Consider the following 18,406-nt stretch of genomic DNA (forward strand, 5'->3'; position numbering starts at 1 on the left):
CTGTATCTTCCAGGGGTCACCTGCGGAAACACTTACTTTTGTGTACATTTTCCCAATTTTGTGTTACCTTCAAACATGCCAGTTGGAATACTTGAATCATACAGACCAATTCTATAATGTGAAAAAAGTTATGTATGGAAACTCCCAGCTAGTGCTTTGGGCAGTTTCAAAAGCCTCTCCAGAGTCAGCTTGCTTTAAGTGTGCATGTGTCTGTCATGTGGTTTTCCTTTGAATTGGTTCCATTTGTGCTTTTTGCTGATCATACGTGCGTTTGAGCCTTTCTCGCTCTGCACAGACTCGGTCTGCTTCCTGCCTGGCAATACTGTGATGAGGAAGCAGCTGTTTGCATGCAGCATTTCCTAGTGGCTGATGTCAGGGCCAGGGGATTGCTCCACAGTGCCTGGAAGACCACCCAGCCACAATCAAGCACCTGACCAAGGACGAGGAGGATGGGCAAAGCCAGGATGCAGCCAAGATTTTGAACCCAGCCTGGTGCCCCTGGCAGGTTCTGCACTTTCAATAGGCTTCTGGGTTTTTTTAAATTTTTGTGCGGGGAGGGAAGGGGCTCCTGTGTTGGGGGCACTGCCTTGTTTACAGAAATTTTGGTGGGTTTTTTTGAAAAACAATGTTTACTCTTCCTTCCCTTTAAAAAATATTTTTTTAAAATGACACGAACAGAAGCAGGGCTGATTAAGATGCTTCTTTTTCTGGGAATCCCGATTAGTTCGTGGCCATGTTGTGTGCATGTGTGCATAGCCTCTCCTTGCTTCCTGATTCACAGAGCATGGCTCTCAGGAAAACCAAGGTCCCAGTCTAACTCCTATAGTTCCTTATAGGAAAAGAACATTTAGCACTGATCTTACGATTTGCTCAGTAAAACTTTCTTCTGCCAAAAATTGCTTCAAATCAATCGACCAGTCCTACTTTCCAAAGCTGGTGGGGTGGGCTTGGCCTCTGACATTCTTGATTCCTTCCCCACCTTTGTGAGTTTGTTCAGTGTTTAACCTTAAAGCTGAATTGAGTAACTATGCAGAAGTTCCTTTAAGACCAATATTAAACCAGTATGAATCCAACGGTACATTTCTCTTTTACATCTCAACAAGAGATGCAGCAATACTTTTGAATACATATCAGTTATACAAACATTTGAGTAAACCCTGTTTATGCTATTAGACAAGCCATTCTACATAACACACGCACTTCCAATTCTCAATACAATAAATTTTAAAATTTCTTAGAAGAAAAAAAAAGTGAGTTCACAGAACCTTTTGTATTTCCTTTTTTGTACAGGAACAGATGTCATTATGGCAGATTTAGTTTCATGGTAACGAGATTCTGAACCAGATTTTTAATTGTTACATTAACTTAGAAGTAAAATAGGATCTTCTGGCTCACAGAAAGGGATTGAGCTGGCCTGGCTCTCCCCAGAATCTGAATCATGAGGAGCATCTGGGAGTTCCATGAAGCTGTATGCTAGTGGTTCATCTGCAACATCTGACCAGATATAGCAAGCAGAGTTCAAAAACTCCTCTTCATCTACACTGTTGAAATGCTGGGGGATATATAACACCGCAGGAACACCGAGTTCCTGCTCACAAAGTAACTAGTACTTTTAAGTGAGATCTTTCTAAATGCAATGAGATGCATGTGAGAAAACTTGGAATATTTGAAACATTTAAAGCCCAGGGATTCTACTGCAATTTTCCAGCTTTTCAGCATCATAGCATGGCGATTTTGATGGGAAGAGTCAGGAGTAATAATAAGCACCGGCACCTGCACAAGAAATACTGTGAAGTGGGAGACTTTGACAAAATCTGGCGTGAACATTGTGAGGATGAGGAAACTGTGAATATGCTGAGGCAATGAAAACCCTGGCAGACAATCACTGGACTAAAACCTGTGAAGGAGGGCCGTATTGAATGGTGTTGCAGTGTGTGTCAGGAGTATTTTCAAATTGGTGGGAAAAGGAAGGCACTCGAAAAAGATGAGAAACGAGCAGTTCTTGCTACACAAAGTACTCAAACTATGAGTGTTCACCTGACTCCAAAAATAGAGAATTCTTCTGAAAACTTCATCAACCCCACTTCTTTAATGGATGAATTGCTGCATCCTTCAGAGAAGGTCAGATTACTTGATGTTGTCAGCTGTTTTAATCCCTTTCTGAAGTTTGAAGAATTTTTGACTGTAGGTATTGACATTGTGCCAGCAGTTGAGAGCATCTACAAATGTGATTTCTTAAACCTCCAGATTCAGCAGCATCTTTAGCTGGCACAAGATGCCATAGATGCTTTTCTGAAGCAAATGAAAAATCTTATTGACTCTCTGCCTGGAGAATTATTCCATGTTATTGTCTTCTCCCTTCTTCCTTTCACCCTCCCCCTTTGGAACAGGATAGTCACGGGGGAATTGGCAGCTGCCTCTCCAACAAATTCTCTCCACTTTTTTTTAAAAACTTTAAGATGGTAGACTTTTTTGCTCCCGCAGTCAAGTTATGAAGCGTCCACCTCTAAATTGGGCAGGGGATCCACGGGTGCTGCTCGCTGTGCTTCATCTCAGCATGGCTGCCTGCAGCATTGGCAGAGGTGGCTGCCAGATCTCCCATCTCTTCAATCTCTGGCTCTTTGCCTGGGCCTCTCTTGCACCCAATTAAAATCCCTGGCACTCAGTGCCTTGAAATAATTCTCCTGTATTCTGAATATTCAGAATAGTGAGATAGAAATGCAAAAGATGGCCTCACGTTTATCCTGCTTCCCAGACTGCTCTTCTGTGACTTTTGAAATGGATTGTGTACCTACACTTTACATTCAAAAAGGGCTGTTTTGGACTAATACAGGAGAACTGCAGATAACTGCATAAACACATGACAAAGCTCTACACTGCTGGCAAGGAAGGACTGACCCATCATATGGGTAGAGAATACAGCAGCTTGTGCCTGCATTTCTTAGGGATGTAAAGAAAATTGTTTTCTTGAACCAAGAGAGTAGAATCAAATAGTATTTACAAGGTTTCTTGACATTGCTATATGCAAGGCTATACAAATAAGAAGTGAAGAGACCCACTGTAAAGCTCTCCTCTTGGTAGCTTTCCCTCATTTAATGCTAACTGATTGGCCTATGCCACTACTTTGAAGATTAGGAAAATGGATGGGGCAGGAATGTAAACCTCTGGGCCCTCATTAGGTACTCAGCAAGAACCACAAGCCTGCAGGAACATGCATTACACAGAGCTAGCATCTAACTCCTCTGCCATGTTGGCATCACCCATGGCAGACTGTTGCCTCTAGGGACCTGCTCCTACACATCTTCCTGGGCCATTTATGTCACCTGCATTGCTGGCCTTCTGTGTGCTCGGGCACAAAGGCCCTTGAACCATGTGTAAACTGCCACCTCCAGATCATGCTTGTCCAGTGCCAGAGATGGCATCACTACATCCTGACCTCCCCATTCTTGTCCAGTGCTGTGCAGCAATGGCTCTGTGTGTAATCCTGTGCACAGAGGATACACAAAGCAAGAAAATGACATGTACAGGGCAACGTTTCATACAAATTGAATGTGCACTGGTCATTGTGTTAACAGCCCTTAATCTGAGTTTTAAAAATTCCTTGTCAAAAGGAATTCCTGTGCCAGCCTTTAAGAAGTTCCATTAAGACCAATATGAAATCAGTATGAATCCAATGGTACATTTCTCTTTTACATCTCAACAAGAGACGCAGCCATCCTTTCGATTATGGGATGCTAAAAAAATTCTCAATTGAATGACAAAACGGATTTTTGCTGAGCAGAATAAGAGTTGACAGTAGCATATTCAGATATATGATTGATAAGCAACAAGAAATGAAGAACTCAATGCAGCCAAGTTAAGCACTTTACGTTTCCCTGGGAGAAATATTAAGAGAGAAATATTAAATATGAAGTACCTATAACATTGGCATCGCTGGGACTTTGCATTCATTGCAGCCAAACTTAGCACATGGTTCCCCTCCCCCACAAACTAGTATTTTTTAAGCCATAAAGATAATCTGACCTATACAGCTAAACATTATCACCGTTTTGCTGGTATACCATACCAAGCAGAGTGAAAGCTGACTTTTTAAATGGATTGTGTTCTTAACTCTTTACATTCTAAAAGGGCTATGTTTTGGACTAATACAGGAAAACTATAGATAATGGCATAAAGAGATGACAAAGCTCTTCACTTTTGGCTGGGGAAAACTCCCCATTCATATGGGAAGAGAATACAGCAGTTTCTGCCTGCATTTGTTAGGGATGTTAAGAGAATGGTTTGTTTACCATGTTTGTTTACATTCAATTAGTATTTACAAGTTTTCTTGACATTGCTATATGCCAGACTATACAAATATGAAGTTGAGACCCATTGTAAAGCTCTCCTTTTTGTAGCTTCCCCCCTTTAAGGCTAACTAATTGGTCTATGCCACTGCTTTGCAGATTAGGAAAATGGATGGGGCAGGAATGTAAACCTCTGGGCCCTCATCAGGTGCCATCAGCAGGAACCACAAGCCTGCAGGAACATGCATTTCACTGAGCAACTAGTCTACAAGTGATGTGATGTGTGAAACAATGGGGGGCAGAAAGCGAGGGTTTTTTTAAGTTTAAATGGGGCCAAGAGTGACTTCACAGGAAGGGACAGTTTTGTGGAAGGGAGGTAACTGAAGTGATATCACAAAATGGGCGTGTTCAGCCAGCAAGCAGGGGATGACATGGGCAAAATGTTACAGTTCCTGGCTGCCTGTGGCCACTCAGATCCAGCAGGATGTGATCAAAGCTTACGGCTTCAGTAACAATGGGGAAGGAGTCCTTGAGTTTGCCTGCTTGATAAAATCTTGTGAATCTCAGGACCTGGAGATTGCCAGCATGCCCGGGAGGCTGAAATCCATGTTACTCCCTCCAATGACGCTGCCCCCACATGGAGCTGGAAATGGGGGCCTGGCAGCATCCTGAAGCCCTCAGCCATCTCTCTGGCCCCTGTCAGTGTCCTGGCAAGCACGTTAGTTGCCTGGATTCTGGGACATTTGATTTTTTTGATTTCCGTATACTCTCTTGGACTTTGCCCTTTCTGTGACTTCCTTTTGTGCAGGACAAAGTTTCGGTGTAAATATTTTTTTTTGTCATTTTTTCTGAATGAGTCTGTGTCAAAGTTCACCGCAGTGGGGACCCATTTTAGGGGCAAATAAGATGGAAGTGTTGCTTCATTCTATGTAAACTCATCCTGGAACCCTAATAAGTGCTGAGACTTTATATACATGCACATGGATGGATATATATATATATAAAAATGTAATGTATATATATAAAAAATACTGGGCAGTTGGGCAAAGAGCAGAGAGAGGACCACAGAGTTCTCTGGGCTGGGAATGGTGTCTTACAATTAGGTCAGAGGGTTCAGGACTGGATAGAGGGGATGAGGGATAGTGGGGGAAGAAGCCGGAGCTGGGGTATCTGGAGGGGGGAGTGTACTGGAATGGAAAGGAAGTGGAAGCAGCAGGGAGCAGGAGAGGGAGAACTCCCAGCTTTGTGGGGAAAGGAGGATATAGCCCCAAATGCATTAACACAAGTGAAGCAAGAACAAGGACTTTTCCATTGTTGAGGAGGGTGGGAACAGGGTCCGGTGTCGTGGTTGTACTGGCTGCTCAACAGATTCCCTGAATCTCTTCCTTGGGGTGGGAATATCTCAATCCGATGGACAGCTCCCAAAGTCATCACCTTCCACAAATTCACTTCAGCAAGCGATGTCTGGAGTTATGGCATTGTGATGTGGGAAGTGACGTCCTTTTGAGAGAGGCCATACTGGGACATGACCAATCAGGATGTGAGTGACACTTTCAGGTCCTTGAAGGGGGTCCTCAACCTGAGGCCACCCACCAGATCTCTTGGATGGGGTCTCTGTCTGTTTTCCACCCACCCTCATGATGGCCTGTGTTGCTCTGAGGCTGCAAGTTCTTCTTTTCTTTGCTGCTACACTGATGTAGCAGAAAGGGTTATCAAATATTACAGTTCTTTAAAATTAAGCTTTTGCAATTTTGCAATAAACAGGGAAACTGTCTGCCTAATCAAGCTTGCTAGGCCTAAAAGTGGTCGGGCCAGAGTTTGAGTCTGCCTCAGTGGCTTTCAGTCAGCAAATTTTGGACCAGGAGTCCATCCACCCAGTTGAATGTTTGTTTCAGGCACAGCTGGAGTGAACGGAATAGAGAAAAGAATTTGGCAGCCAAAGCATCTGTCCTTAAGACAAGTCTCTAGTCCTCCTGACCACAAAACTATTCTACTTCTGGGCCTGGGACAATAAACCTGGGAAACCTGAGCATGGAGAAGGAGCCAGCTTGCTGCCAAAGGAGGCAGCCAGAGAGCCTTTGAAACTGGATCAAGGAAGCATGTCAGTCCCACAGATGCCTCGCGCTAAGCTGGAAGAGAGTGACAACTTGACAGAAGACTCGCTGGAGAGTCATCTGAATCCTGGGCCCAACTGGTGCCCAGGCTCTGTGCAGCGTGCCACCCTGGAGTTTGAGGAGTGCCTCTGGCAGGAACAGGAACTCCAACACGCCTCCCCTGTTGCGCCATTACCCATCCACAAGAACTCCAAGAACGAATCAGCAGCGGCTGATGCATCCTTGAAGGGCAAGGATGAAGAACCATCTCCTGAGCTGGCCCAGACCTCCAGGGATAAGGAGGCTGCAAGAGTTGGGTACACCAAGAATGAGACGGGTTCCGAACAGCCCACTGCGCTGTCTGTCTCTCCCCCTCAGGATGACCTGTTGGAGAGCTCTCATGCAGAGGTCTCAGGGTTGGCCAAAGAGCAAAGAACAGTGATTTCAATGGAAGGCCACAAAAAGATCCCTGCTCCTTGCCTTCACCCAAAGAGAATTGAGATTATCGAGTACACCCATGTGGCCAGGTTGCCCAGTCTCTCTGGAGCAGATTTCCCAGCAACAGAGCAGAACCATGAATCTGAGGTGCCAGAGAAAGCCCAGGTGATAGTTGCAGCATCCATGGTTGATGAGAACTGCAATGCACCATTATGCTCTGAAAATCCTCTTGACTGTTATTGAGGCCTTCAAGACTGGAGCATGGGGACTTCAAGAAAGCTGTCTTCTCCTTGGGGAGTCTTGAGGAGGAGGACTTTGGGGCATTGACAGACCCGGAAGCTTCACTGTTAGTGAGCCAGGTAAGCTGTCCGCCCCCACTGCACTCAGATTGCCTTGCTCCCAAGCACTTTGTTTGCTTAAAGGGGGTCACGCAGGACAGCACAAGCTCAGACCCAGAGCCTGCCCCTTTGCAGGGCTATGCTGGAAACGGACAGTTTGCATTTGAGGAGTGAGGGGACACCTTTCGCTGAAGGAGCAAGGGGGCCCTAGCACAGTGAAGCCTGGGGGACTTAAACATGCCCTGTCAGCTAGACCCATCTGCTGGGGCAGCTCCAGAAACCATGGCTGCCTCCTCTCTTTGCTGCAGCCTCCCCCACAGCGCCAGCAGTGACAGCATGCAAGACATGAGTGGCAGCCCTTGCTCAGTGAAACAATGCGCAAAGGAAATGGAGGCCCAGATCCAGCAAGCAGGCCTCACCACGCCTTCCCACATGAAACGATCAGCGTCCTTAACCACGCTCGGTTGCCTGGATATGTTAAAGGACACTCTCTCTTCCTGCGCCAGCCCAGCCTCCGTTGACCCGCTTCCTGCCATCTGTGGCCAGAGAGAGCATGCAAATGCTTTGGAGCACAGTGCACAAGGCCTGGATGTGACACTTTTGCCCCCTGTCCTCCAGGCACACCAGCTAACAGTGCATTTTGTGGAGCTGCTCGAGATGACAGAATGCATCGCCCTCAGCAAACCATTGGAGAGGCCGCCAGCACAGTATGCCAAAGAGTTCAGTCTGACTCCACCGCTCTCAGAAGTGAAATTGACTAACCCCCAAACGGCTGGGTTGCCGGGTTTGCCGATGCCCCTAAGGCTGGCTGTGGTGCCCAGGTATCAACACGGTAGAACTCGACTGCCAAGGAGACTGAAAAAAGCAAATGACAGGAAACGTGCAACCAATCCCCTGTATAATACCACGTGATCTTTGGTCACCCCCCTTGCCCCCTCCATTAAAAAAAAAAAAAGAAATCCTTGACATTTTTTGCAAAACCATTATTGTGTTCTTCAGATGGGGCAGATGTGATATATATTGAAACATGCACATTATTGGTTAATTTTATATACGTTTGTCATTTTTACTGTTCCTGTTGCATGTAGGTTTCAAGGTGGCTGGTTCCTTGGTTCTCCCCCACATGAGTGACTGCAAAGTTGCAGTTTTATTATTTTCATATTCTACTTCCTGCCTTTCCCTTCCAAGGGACCACAGGCCAGTACAAGAAATACATTTTAACCACAAGAACAGAAAATGTTGTCAGTGGCAGAAGCTCAAACTGTAAGGGGCGGGGGCCCTAGGCAGGATTTTCAGTCATTGTGAGTCTGGGTGGGCATGCTGGCCTTGAGCAGAATGTACACTTCGATGGGAACGTACATTTAGGACCTTGGGGTAGAATTCCAGAACACTGCATCAGAACAGTGCATTCACAGGGAGAAGGCACAGCCAGCCAGTTGCAACAAAGATCTACTCGCGTTTATACAATTTTGCACTGACTTTCATTGATGATATACCCACATTCACCAAAAACTTCCCAGGGCACCTCATACACTTAGAAAAACATCTCTGTTTTGAAAAAGGCAGTCTTGACAGTAAATGCTAACAAATGCCACTTGGGGTTACCAGAAATCATATATCTGAGACACAGAATAGGAAGTGGGAACATACCACTGTTATAGGACACAGAGGAAGCAATTAAGAAACTAGCCATATCACAGACCAAAAAACAAGTGAGTGTACTCCACAGAACGGAAGGTATCTATAGATGATTCATCCCAAATTTTGGGGAGATTGCAGTTCCCCTACATAACCTCATGAGGAAGGGCAACCCACCCCACAGTAAAGTAGGCAGAGAAGTGTCAAGAGGCTTTTCAGTCTTTAAAAGAGGCCTTCATATCGAAGCCTGTGCTGTGAGCCCCAGAGTATTTTATGCAATTCATCATAGCAACTGATGCCAGTCAGGGAGCAGTTCTGAAGCAAAACCAACATTGTCTAAGACATCATGTGTCTTATCTGAGCCGTAAGCTAAATGACAGATTGCAAAACTATTCACCTGTTCAGAAAATGTGCCTAGCCATCATATGGGCTCCCTCCAAGCATTATATTTGGCACTAAACACACATTATTAGGAGACCACCATTCTTTGAAATGGCTGCAAACAATTAGAAAAAACAACGCATTATTACAGAGAATGTCCTGGTGTATCCATGAATGCAATTTTAGTAGCCACTCATAAAAAACAAAGAGAACACTGTTGCAGATTTCTCAGTGTGAGGTGTAGGTCAGTGACCAGAGGAAAGTTCCCAGACCAGAGCAACCCATGCTGACTAATGGCCAGTGACAAATAACCGGACTAGAGTAACAGGTGATAAAAGTGAACCGATTCAAGTACACAGACCCGAGAAAACAGATGACCGGCACCCAGAAACAAGTACCAAGACGAGATCAGCCAGTGATGGAGAGTGATCTGAGGTGGATGTCCAGCCAAGACTGAGTAGGGGTGATCAGAGACCAGGAAGTCAAGACCAAGTCCGTGAGAGTTGACATCAGACCGGAGAACAATTGTGTGCCTGACAAAAGGGAAGAAGAGGATCCGACTTTAGCAGAGGCAATGGCAGAGACTCCCAAGGGGTACTGCATTGCGAAAGGGATGCTACATGCTGCCCTTCTGGGAGAGACAGTGTTCTGCTACGAAAAAGTGGGGGATCTGTAATGTTTTGTATTTAAATACTTTAGGCTTCTTTTCTGCTTGCTAATGTGGGTTAATTTATTAATGTTAGTTTAAATGGAGGCCTCTGAGGACAGAAGGAGGGGGCAGGATGGATGAGTGGAGTATAATCAGATTGGACAGTAGCTGCACCACAGAGGGTGGAGTGAACTGCAGTACTGAGTGCTGTGAGAGAGCCCAGCACAGGCTCATCCCTTCATGCCCTCCCTCTGCCAATCTGCATATATTCACATTGGTGGCAGGTGACTATCTAGCCTCTTCTTAAATGCTTCCAAGGAAGGAGAGCTCGGCACCTTCTGAGGAAGCCTGTTCCCCCAAGAAACCACTCTGTCAGGGAGTCCTTCCTAGTGTTTGGCCAAAAAATCTTTTGCTTTAATTTTGTCCCAGTGTTTCTGGTCCAACCCTCTAGACACTCTCCATCTTTGAATTGCTCCTTTGAGCATGTTACAGCTTGTCAACATCCTTCTTAAACTGTCATGCCAAAAACTGAGCACAGTACTCAGAGTGAGGTCTAACCAGAGCAAAGCGATACCATCACTTTGTTAGATCCGGATACCATATTTCTGTGGATACAGCCTAGAATCGCATTTGCCTTTTTATCTACTGCATCACACTGCTGACTTATGTCCAGTGTGTGATCTATTAAGCCCCCTAGATGCTCTTCATATGCACTACTGACAAGACAAGTCCCCCTCATCCTATAATTATGTCTTTGGTTTTTCCTACCCAATACAGAAGTTTACGTGTATCTCTGTTGAAATGTATTTTCTTAGTTTTAGCCCAGTTTTCCAGCCTGTCAAGATCATCCTGAATCTTGGGTACCAGATTGCATACAAGTAAGTTGTGTTAGGCCCAGATTTTAAGCTAGAGTCTCACCTGAGCTGTCTCTGATTCAGTGGTCATTCTGACAGCCTCAGCGTTTGTGGGATCAGGCACAGCTTAATACAAACACTTTCTTGCCCTAGAAAAGAACAAGGGAGGTTAGTGAGAGGGGCTGCTTGAGGGGACAGGCTTTGGCTTTGTGATAGTGCCCCCCTACTCAAAGTACACAGGAAAACCCTTTCATATAACCCTGTAAGGAGGGCAATACAATCAGCCCCACATTACAGATCGAGGACATTGATTGGGTGGATTATCTCAGGCCCCCTTGTGAGTTTGTGGCTGAGCTGAGAACTAGCCTTCTCCAGCTCCTACAGTCAGCCTTTCTGTCACACCACCTGCTGATAAGAGCATCCCAACTCCCACTATTTCGCTCATTTAATGATCTGACTATTTTGAAAAACGCAATCGTGGGGGTTGTGATATACAAATAAAGTGGCTCAAGAGTTCACTTGGTTTCATGATGGCAGTTTGTTCTAGATTATTGCCAGGTTGCAGTGAATCAGACTGCTGTTCCATTTGGCCTGCTACCACCTGCTCTGATTAGATTTCCTAGCCTGTCTTGGATCAGTGTTCTCTCTGTCTCTTTCTGGATTCTCTTTTCTACGCTACAGGACTGAAGTGGATGGAATTTGTTTTTATTTTACATATTTAATTTTATTAATATATCAGTAAGTAAAGCCCTGCAAACTCAGCTGCATACTCAGTTTTTCTAGATAAAAGGTGTGGGACTGCAGAAGTCAACCAGACTTCAGCGTTCAGAGACAGAAAGGTGGGATGTGTTTGATCCCGTCGTCACAGTCTCTGCCCCCCCAGCCAAAGCTCAGCCAGCAACAACAAAGGAACCCCCCTAAAAGACATATACTTTGCAAAAAGTGAAAAGAGTCCAGTAGCACCTTTAAGACTAACCAACTTTACTGTAGCATAGGCTTTCGAGAACCACAGTTCTCTTCGTCAGATGCATGGAGGGTATGAATCTGACTGTGGTTCTCTGTAGGCCGGAGTAGGCATGCCACACAGCCTCCATTAACTGCTCTTTACATTTCTACATTCCTGATCTCCTGGTCAGTTGGCACACAACAGGAATCAGGAAGTAGTTGTAACATGTTTCATCTTGTTCTCTCATCATTCACAGAGCACAACATTCCCATACACTCTAAGTAACATTCTCCTATGCTCAGAAGCTCATGATGTACCTTTCTTTCCGTCATGCTTCCTAGATAAGGCAAAAGTCTGATCACAGCATATTTTGCTTAGTTGGCTGAGAATGGAATGTGTAACTTGTAACTGTTGCTATAGCCATATTTGGGCATCCGGGACTTCCTGAATACAAGCTAATAAAACTCTCACCTCCATCTTTGGAGGGACAGACTTTGCATCCAGATCCTGCCTCGTGTCGTTCTCGAGAGCCTATGCTACAGTAAAGTTGGTTAGTATTAAAGGTGCTACTGGACTCTTTTCTATTTTGCTACTGCAGACTAACATGGCTAACTCCTCTGGATCTATTGCAAAAAGTGGAAACCCACAATTCAAGAGAAATCTCTGTATAAGACCACATACAAAAAAGAGATCTTAATAAATATTTATAAATAGATTATAAAGTCCAAAGTGACTAGGTGCTACAATACATTATAAAGACATTAAAGACAGTCTCTTCTCAATAAATATGAACTATTTACTTCAGAGAATATCCATATCTCACAATAAATATTCTGGCACAGAAATAGGTGTGTTTTTACAAAATTGGATGAATGGCCAAATTGGGAAAATGCACTAACTTCAGAAAGTAGGAAGTTCTTTCTCTTCTTTACTAGGTGAGATGAGAAAAAGCATTCCTGAAAGAGAATTCAACAGGTAAGTTCAACAGGTAAATATCAAAGATGAACCTACATGGACCCAACAAGTGGCCAGCGGCTTTATTTTGTTTCATTAAGTAATCGAGCCCAGACATGCGCAGAGCGTGAAGAGGCTAGCTCTGCATTCTGGCTGGCTGCATGACTGGCCCACAGCAGCTCTTCCCTGGACTGAGCTTCAGCTGCTGATCCTCAGCCCATCATGGTTCAGAGCGCCCACTGCACAAGCAGGCTCCAGTCTCAAAAGCCAAAGAGAGCCGAGAAAAATGGGCCACACTTTCCTGTCTCATTCCCAGCTAAGGCTGCCTATTACGCAAACTGGAGAAAGCCAGACTGAGACGGTTTAGAAGATCGTTAGCCTTATCCAAGATTTGGGTGTGATCTCAGTTGCACTGAAGCTGAACAGGCTACTTTCCTGGCAGAAGAGCCTTTTAGCAAGTTATAAAACTAAGGACTAGGAACAGAGGGGCACCTGCAAGTTTGTTTTCTGTTTCCCCTTCTGTGTGATTCTCTGTCTGTGCAGGCACGCAACCATTACGCATATGCAACACAGCCGCTCAATATATTTGATGCTGTCCCTGGTGCTGAACTGACTGTTCTCTCAACTATTTGTCTTCGGACAAAAACCAAAGATGAACAACTGTCTCTTAGGCAGGGAATCTGTGCCAGAAAGAGTGCAACAAGAAGCCAGAATTTGGTACCAAGGCAAACAGCAATCGCTCTCCTTCACTAAGGCGCAGCCACATCGGCAGAACTCTGCCCATTTCTGAACAGAAACAAAAGCAGGCAGAAGAGAGTGCAAGTTACACCAGATGTGTATAAAGCATAGCAGCTTACTATCTAAAGGACCCCCATGGGTGACCACACTAGGCGACACCAGTTGCTAAGGCACTGTGTTAAAGGCGCACTTATCAAATGCTTCAATATCTTGCAGGCACGGACACACAAGTTTTCAAACTCTGCATCTCACCCCTCTGAACTTCAAACAAGCCACGTATCAGTTCCTTCTGAGTTCTACCAGAGCAGACATTTCCCTACTTCTCCTCCTTTGGAAAGGCAGGTCTGTACTCCCCAAGAGCCACCACCACGCATGCTGACAGAGAAGAGCCAGCAGCCAGCACTCCAGTTTGTGCCTGCAGAGCACAAAATCATGCTCCCTTGGAACAATGAGGCTATGACCTAAAGGCTTCTGCAGATTATTACAGAAACATCTGATCTAAGACCTTGACGGAAACACAGGGACAAAGAGTTATAAATAAATAAGGTGGCATAAGGTCCTGCATTTCTTTCAAAACCAAACTCTCCGATTCTTTAGCTCAAACATCCGCCCAGCAGTATTCACACAGAAGGGGAAAAGGATATCAGAGAAGGGCTTCGATGGTTCACACCTGACCTGCCGCAGGGCACAGTTCTAAAGCAAAGAGAGGGCATTTCTGAACCAGCCCACGGCCGCAGGCACTTGAACCAGCCATTCCCACCACCCACACAAACCACCCACTGCAGCGGGTGCCTCACCGGAGAGCCTTCGCCTTCTCGTCTAGGTGGACGGATGCAGGAGAGGTGAACAGTTTTCTAGTCACCAGAGTTAAGCTTCACCACAACGGCATCTGCATTCAGCACCTGCATCACCTGAGCAGACAGAGGAACAGGAATCGATGGGGAATCCCAATGCCATCCTGAGCTCTGTGGGCAGGAATGTTCTCTCATCTACAGGAAATCAACTACAGGGCCAAAAGGCTCCCGAGAACCCCTTTTTTATCAGCAAGTTTTAGGAGGAGGTCAGGATTTCTCCTACACAGCCCCACAGTCTCCCCACCCCACCCCAGGCTCAGAGCAGCACCAGAGGCAAAACAGGCTCAGCTGCCCACCCACCCCCCCGGGCCCAGAGATGCTGGCGGTGCCTGCTGCAGAAGGCAAGCCCGTGAGCCACACCAAAGCACTCCCAGAAGAGCAGACAGGCGTCTGTCCCAACCCCTCAGCCAGCCCTCAAGTGCAAGAGGGAGCATGAGGCTGGGCAGACCATGGTCAGCCCAGCAGAGCTTTGCTTGGCCTCCTATTCGGCCAGTCTCACCTTTCCCCAGATACACCATTCCATACTCCTTTCTGGCCTTGGCGAGTCTTGTGCTCCACTCTGAAGCAAGCCTCCTTTCCTTTCCGAAGGGATTCACGGGCTGGAAATCCCCACGGCTGGGAGGAGAAAGCAAGGCACAAGTCACTTGTGGATGAAGTCACTGCCATGCAATTCTAGCCCTACCCCTTCTTTTTGGACAAAACCGTACTTTGCTGTAGGAAAGCCACCAACCTTCCTGCTGACAAGAGGACACTGTTACCTTCACCTCACCTGCTTGACAGGCTATCCTGAAACATCACTGAAATCCACCCACTACCAGTCTTGCAATAAAAACATATCCCTCTGCCACAGATTAACAGGGCCCCACAGCAATCTCAGGGATGACCAAACCCACTAGGTATCAATCGCTCATTTCTATAAACCATGTCTGAGCAGATAAGAGTATACCCGTAGGGCTGGCATTTCAAACATACGTACGTACATACATACTGCTTTTTCAAGCTTTTAAAAATCAATTAACGTTTTGCTGCAGCACAATACTGTTACAGCAACAAAGTGTTAATTTCAAGCTACCATTTTTTAAGTCTCTAACGCTCTTGATTGCAAAGTTGTAAGGGGAAGTGTGCAGCGTGCACATTTCACCTTATCAATCTGGAAGGAAAACGACTAGAGAGTGACCATTAGTTCTGGGGGGGCCAAGTGGGGTACTCTCCAGGAAGATCCGTACTTCAGTCAAAGGGCAAGGGGCAGAAGCACCAAACACACAACTGTTGCTTGCCTTTTGAATAGCGCAAGACCCCCTGGTGCTTTACGCACAGGTTCTATTAAAGGCTGAACAGAAGCATGAAGAAATTATCCTACTTGTTAATGATACAAACTGGCAGCAGCTACAACGACTGTAGAGGAACAGATACACATTCCCAGCAGTCTCGATACCAACCATGGCGAGGACCAGCTCTGCGCCTCCTTTTGTGTCACCAACAGCTAGGAGTCAGTGTGAACAGGCCTCTTGGCAATGCAAAGGGGTTCACCTTGGGAAATAAACATTATGGGGACAGAACTACAATTACCTTCATGAAGAAAAACGGGATGCCAGGGAGCAAGTCTGCTAGATTTCAAGTCTTGAAGTCTCTCTCGACTGCTGGCAGGAAAGTTCCCCTCAAGCATGAACAAACTTATAATCCTACAAAATTTGTTTCCATCCGTTACCTCCAGTGGGAGAAATGTTTTTGTGTCAAAGATACACAGGTTATACCCATCTTCTAGAAGATCAAGGACATACTTCACAGAGGGATATCTTCCCTTCAACACCCTTGACACCCAAAACCTTGAAAACGCAGCTTGTTTGACAGTGAGGTGTTTTATGGGATGTTCCTTTGGCTCAGATAGCTTATAATTTTTTTCATAGTATTTGACTCCTGAGATGATTCTCAAAGATTGGGGACCTTTATTTTATACTCTTGCCTCACCCTCCTCTTCCGCTCGGAGAGTATGCTGGGAGATGGTTCAGTGCCTTCCCTGCTGGTGCTGGGCTCAGACTGGGAACTGGGCTCTTCCATTGTCATGAGGGGGGTGGATCTCAACTTTGTCCTGAAGGCTTCTGAGAAGGGCCCCTCTTCAGTGGCAGAATCCGGCACAAACACACTCTCTTCCAGAAAAGGCTTTTCGACTGGTGGAGCTCCAGGTGAAGCTGTTTCTGAGGGAGGGCATACCAGGCTTGGCCTCTGGAGGAGGTCTTCTTTGCCATCTGCAGCCTCCGTTGCTGATGGTATTGCCTCTCCCTCACCTTTTTCACCTTTGTGTGGGTGGCCTTTTTCTGAACTGACAAATGTTCGCTGTTCAGAACATTTCCTTTTCCAAAATTCTGTGGATCCTTTTGCCTCCTCGATTGTTTTTTGCGGGAGCTCAATTGTTTCGTTAGCCTCCTTTTTTCAGTTTTTATTGAAACTGCATAAAATACAAAAATGCAAAAAACATTAGAAGTCGTAAAATGATAATTACAAATGACAATGAAGCAATACATAGTGCATTGAATTACAACAGATTGTAGCTGGTTAATTACAGATTACAGAGAGAATGTGCTTAACAATACCCAACATGGATAGCCTTAATGTAGTAAAACAATATTTAATAAGAGCGTAAAGATAACTTACACATTGGCACACACGCTTGACAGCTTGCTGTTGATTCTGTATTTTGTCCTTTACCCTTCTCTGAATTTCATCTAGCCTGGATTTTATGACATGGACCTGCTCGCTGAATGCCTTTATTTCACTCCTCCTCTCCTCAGCTTCCTTTTCATAATTTCCCAGTGATTCTTTGTGCCTCAAAAGCCTTTCTTCCTTTTCTTTGGCTCTGTGCAATATCCGCTTGGCTGGCGCTGAACACTTCTGAGAAGAACTCCTCTCCAACAGCAGAATCTTGCACAAACATGCTCTCTTCCAGAAAAAGCTTTTGTCATTCTGAGGAAGGGCATATTGGATTGGCCTGCTTTCTGTCAGTACGAGTGCTTTTTCATAATGTATCCTGAGAAGGTCTTCTTTGAGATTTGCAACATCAGTGGCTGATGGCACCACCTCTTCCTCGGTGTCTTCACCTTCTTTTTCCGGGCCTTTTAAAAAACTGACAGCTTGTTACTGTGGCTTAAACCAGCAGGTTAAAAATAATTTTCTCTGGGTGCTCCAGCCCAAGTATTTCTGAAAGAATGGTGCATGTTAACTAGTCAATCAATTGCCAAAGCATGTTTATATTACAACTAAACAGAGTATCTAAATTTTCCAGGATGGCATACTTTGATAGATCTAAAAACAGAAGCTTAATTTTCCCACAAAATGTTCACATAGACAACCATTCCGCATCCCCTAAGCTGTCCTTAAAATGTCTGAATCTATATTCATTGTAGGCCTGGAGTTGGCACGCCACGCAGTCTACATGACGACTTCCTGCATTCCTGATTCCTGGTCGATCGGCACACCACCCAGGAACCGGGAAAGTAGCGTCAATATGTTTCATCTGAGTGTAATAAAAGTCACTCATCCTTCTCAGAGCACAATACTCCCATACACTCCAAGTAATACTCTTACATGTCTTAAGGTCCACTGTGTTCCTTTCGCTATGCCTGATAGATAAGACAGAAGCCTGATCACAGCATATCTGCTTAGCTAGCCATGACTGGTTTAGAATGTGTAGCTGTTGCTATAGACATATATGGGCATTGCTCTTATCCGGGTTCCTGAAAGCTTTCTCAATAAAACAGTCGCCTCCATGTTGGAGGGACAGACTTTGCATCCAGATCTTGTCTCGTGTCGTTACTACAATTCATAATACGAGAGGCAAGCAAACCAAAGGGCTCAGATATTTAAGAGCAGGAAATTACACAAGTTCACAAGGTGGGCCCAGTGCACAATCCTCTAAATGTTACAGAAGATGACATCTCCAGGAGTCAGGGCTAGACCAGCCAGACCCTGGCTCCCACTATCAACAATAATAATAATGACATTCGATTTATATACCGCCCTTCAGGACAACTTAATGCCCACTCAGAGTGGTTTACAAAGTGTTATTATTACCCCACAACAATCACCCTGTGAGGTAGGTGGGGCCGAGAGAGCTCCAGAGAACTGTGACTCGCCCAAGGTCACCCAGCTGGTTTCATGGAGGAGTGGGGAATCAAACCCGGCTCTCCAGATTACAGTCCCATGCTCTTAACCACTACACCAAACTGGCTCTCAAGCCAAT

General features: G+C 45.4%; 1 protein-coding gene and 2 pseudogenes across 1 annotated transcript in view; 2 read left to right on the plus strand and 1 right to left on the minus strand.

Annotated features, from left to right (window-relative positions):
* Nucleotides 1-1,733: 1,733 nt before the first annotated feature.
* On the plus strand, nucleotides 1,734-4,958 carry LOC129344648 (S-adenosylmethionine sensor upstream of mTORC1-like; annotated as a pseudogene).
* An 853-nt stretch (nucleotides 4,959-5,811) lies between these two features.
* Nucleotides 5,812-8,082, plus strand: LOC129344666 (protein phosphatase Slingshot homolog 2-like; annotated as a pseudogene).
* Nucleotides 8,083-13,244: 5,162 nt separating this feature from the next.
* The window catches only part of LOC129344673 (5'-3' exoribonuclease 2-like), a 66,937-nt gene continuing 61,775 nt past the window's right edge, over nucleotides 13,245-18,406 (minus strand). Inside the window, exons 26-27 of the mRNA XM_055001502.1 lie at nucleotides 14,669-14,784; nucleotides 13,245-13,363 (exon numbers count right to left, since the gene is read on the minus strand). Coding sequence (XP_054857477.1) covers nucleotides 13,245-13,363; nucleotides 14,669-14,784 — 235 coding nt within the window. The remainder of the gene's footprint in view (nucleotides 13,364-14,668; nucleotides 14,785-18,406) is intronic.

Source organism: Eublepharis macularius, chromosome 1 (assembly GCF_028583425.1).
Source record: "Eublepharis macularius isolate TG4126 chromosome 1, MPM_Emac_v1.0, whole genome shotgun sequence".
Classification (NCBI taxonomy): Eukaryota; Metazoa; Chordata; class Lepidosauria; order Squamata; family Eublepharidae; genus Eublepharis; species Eublepharis macularius.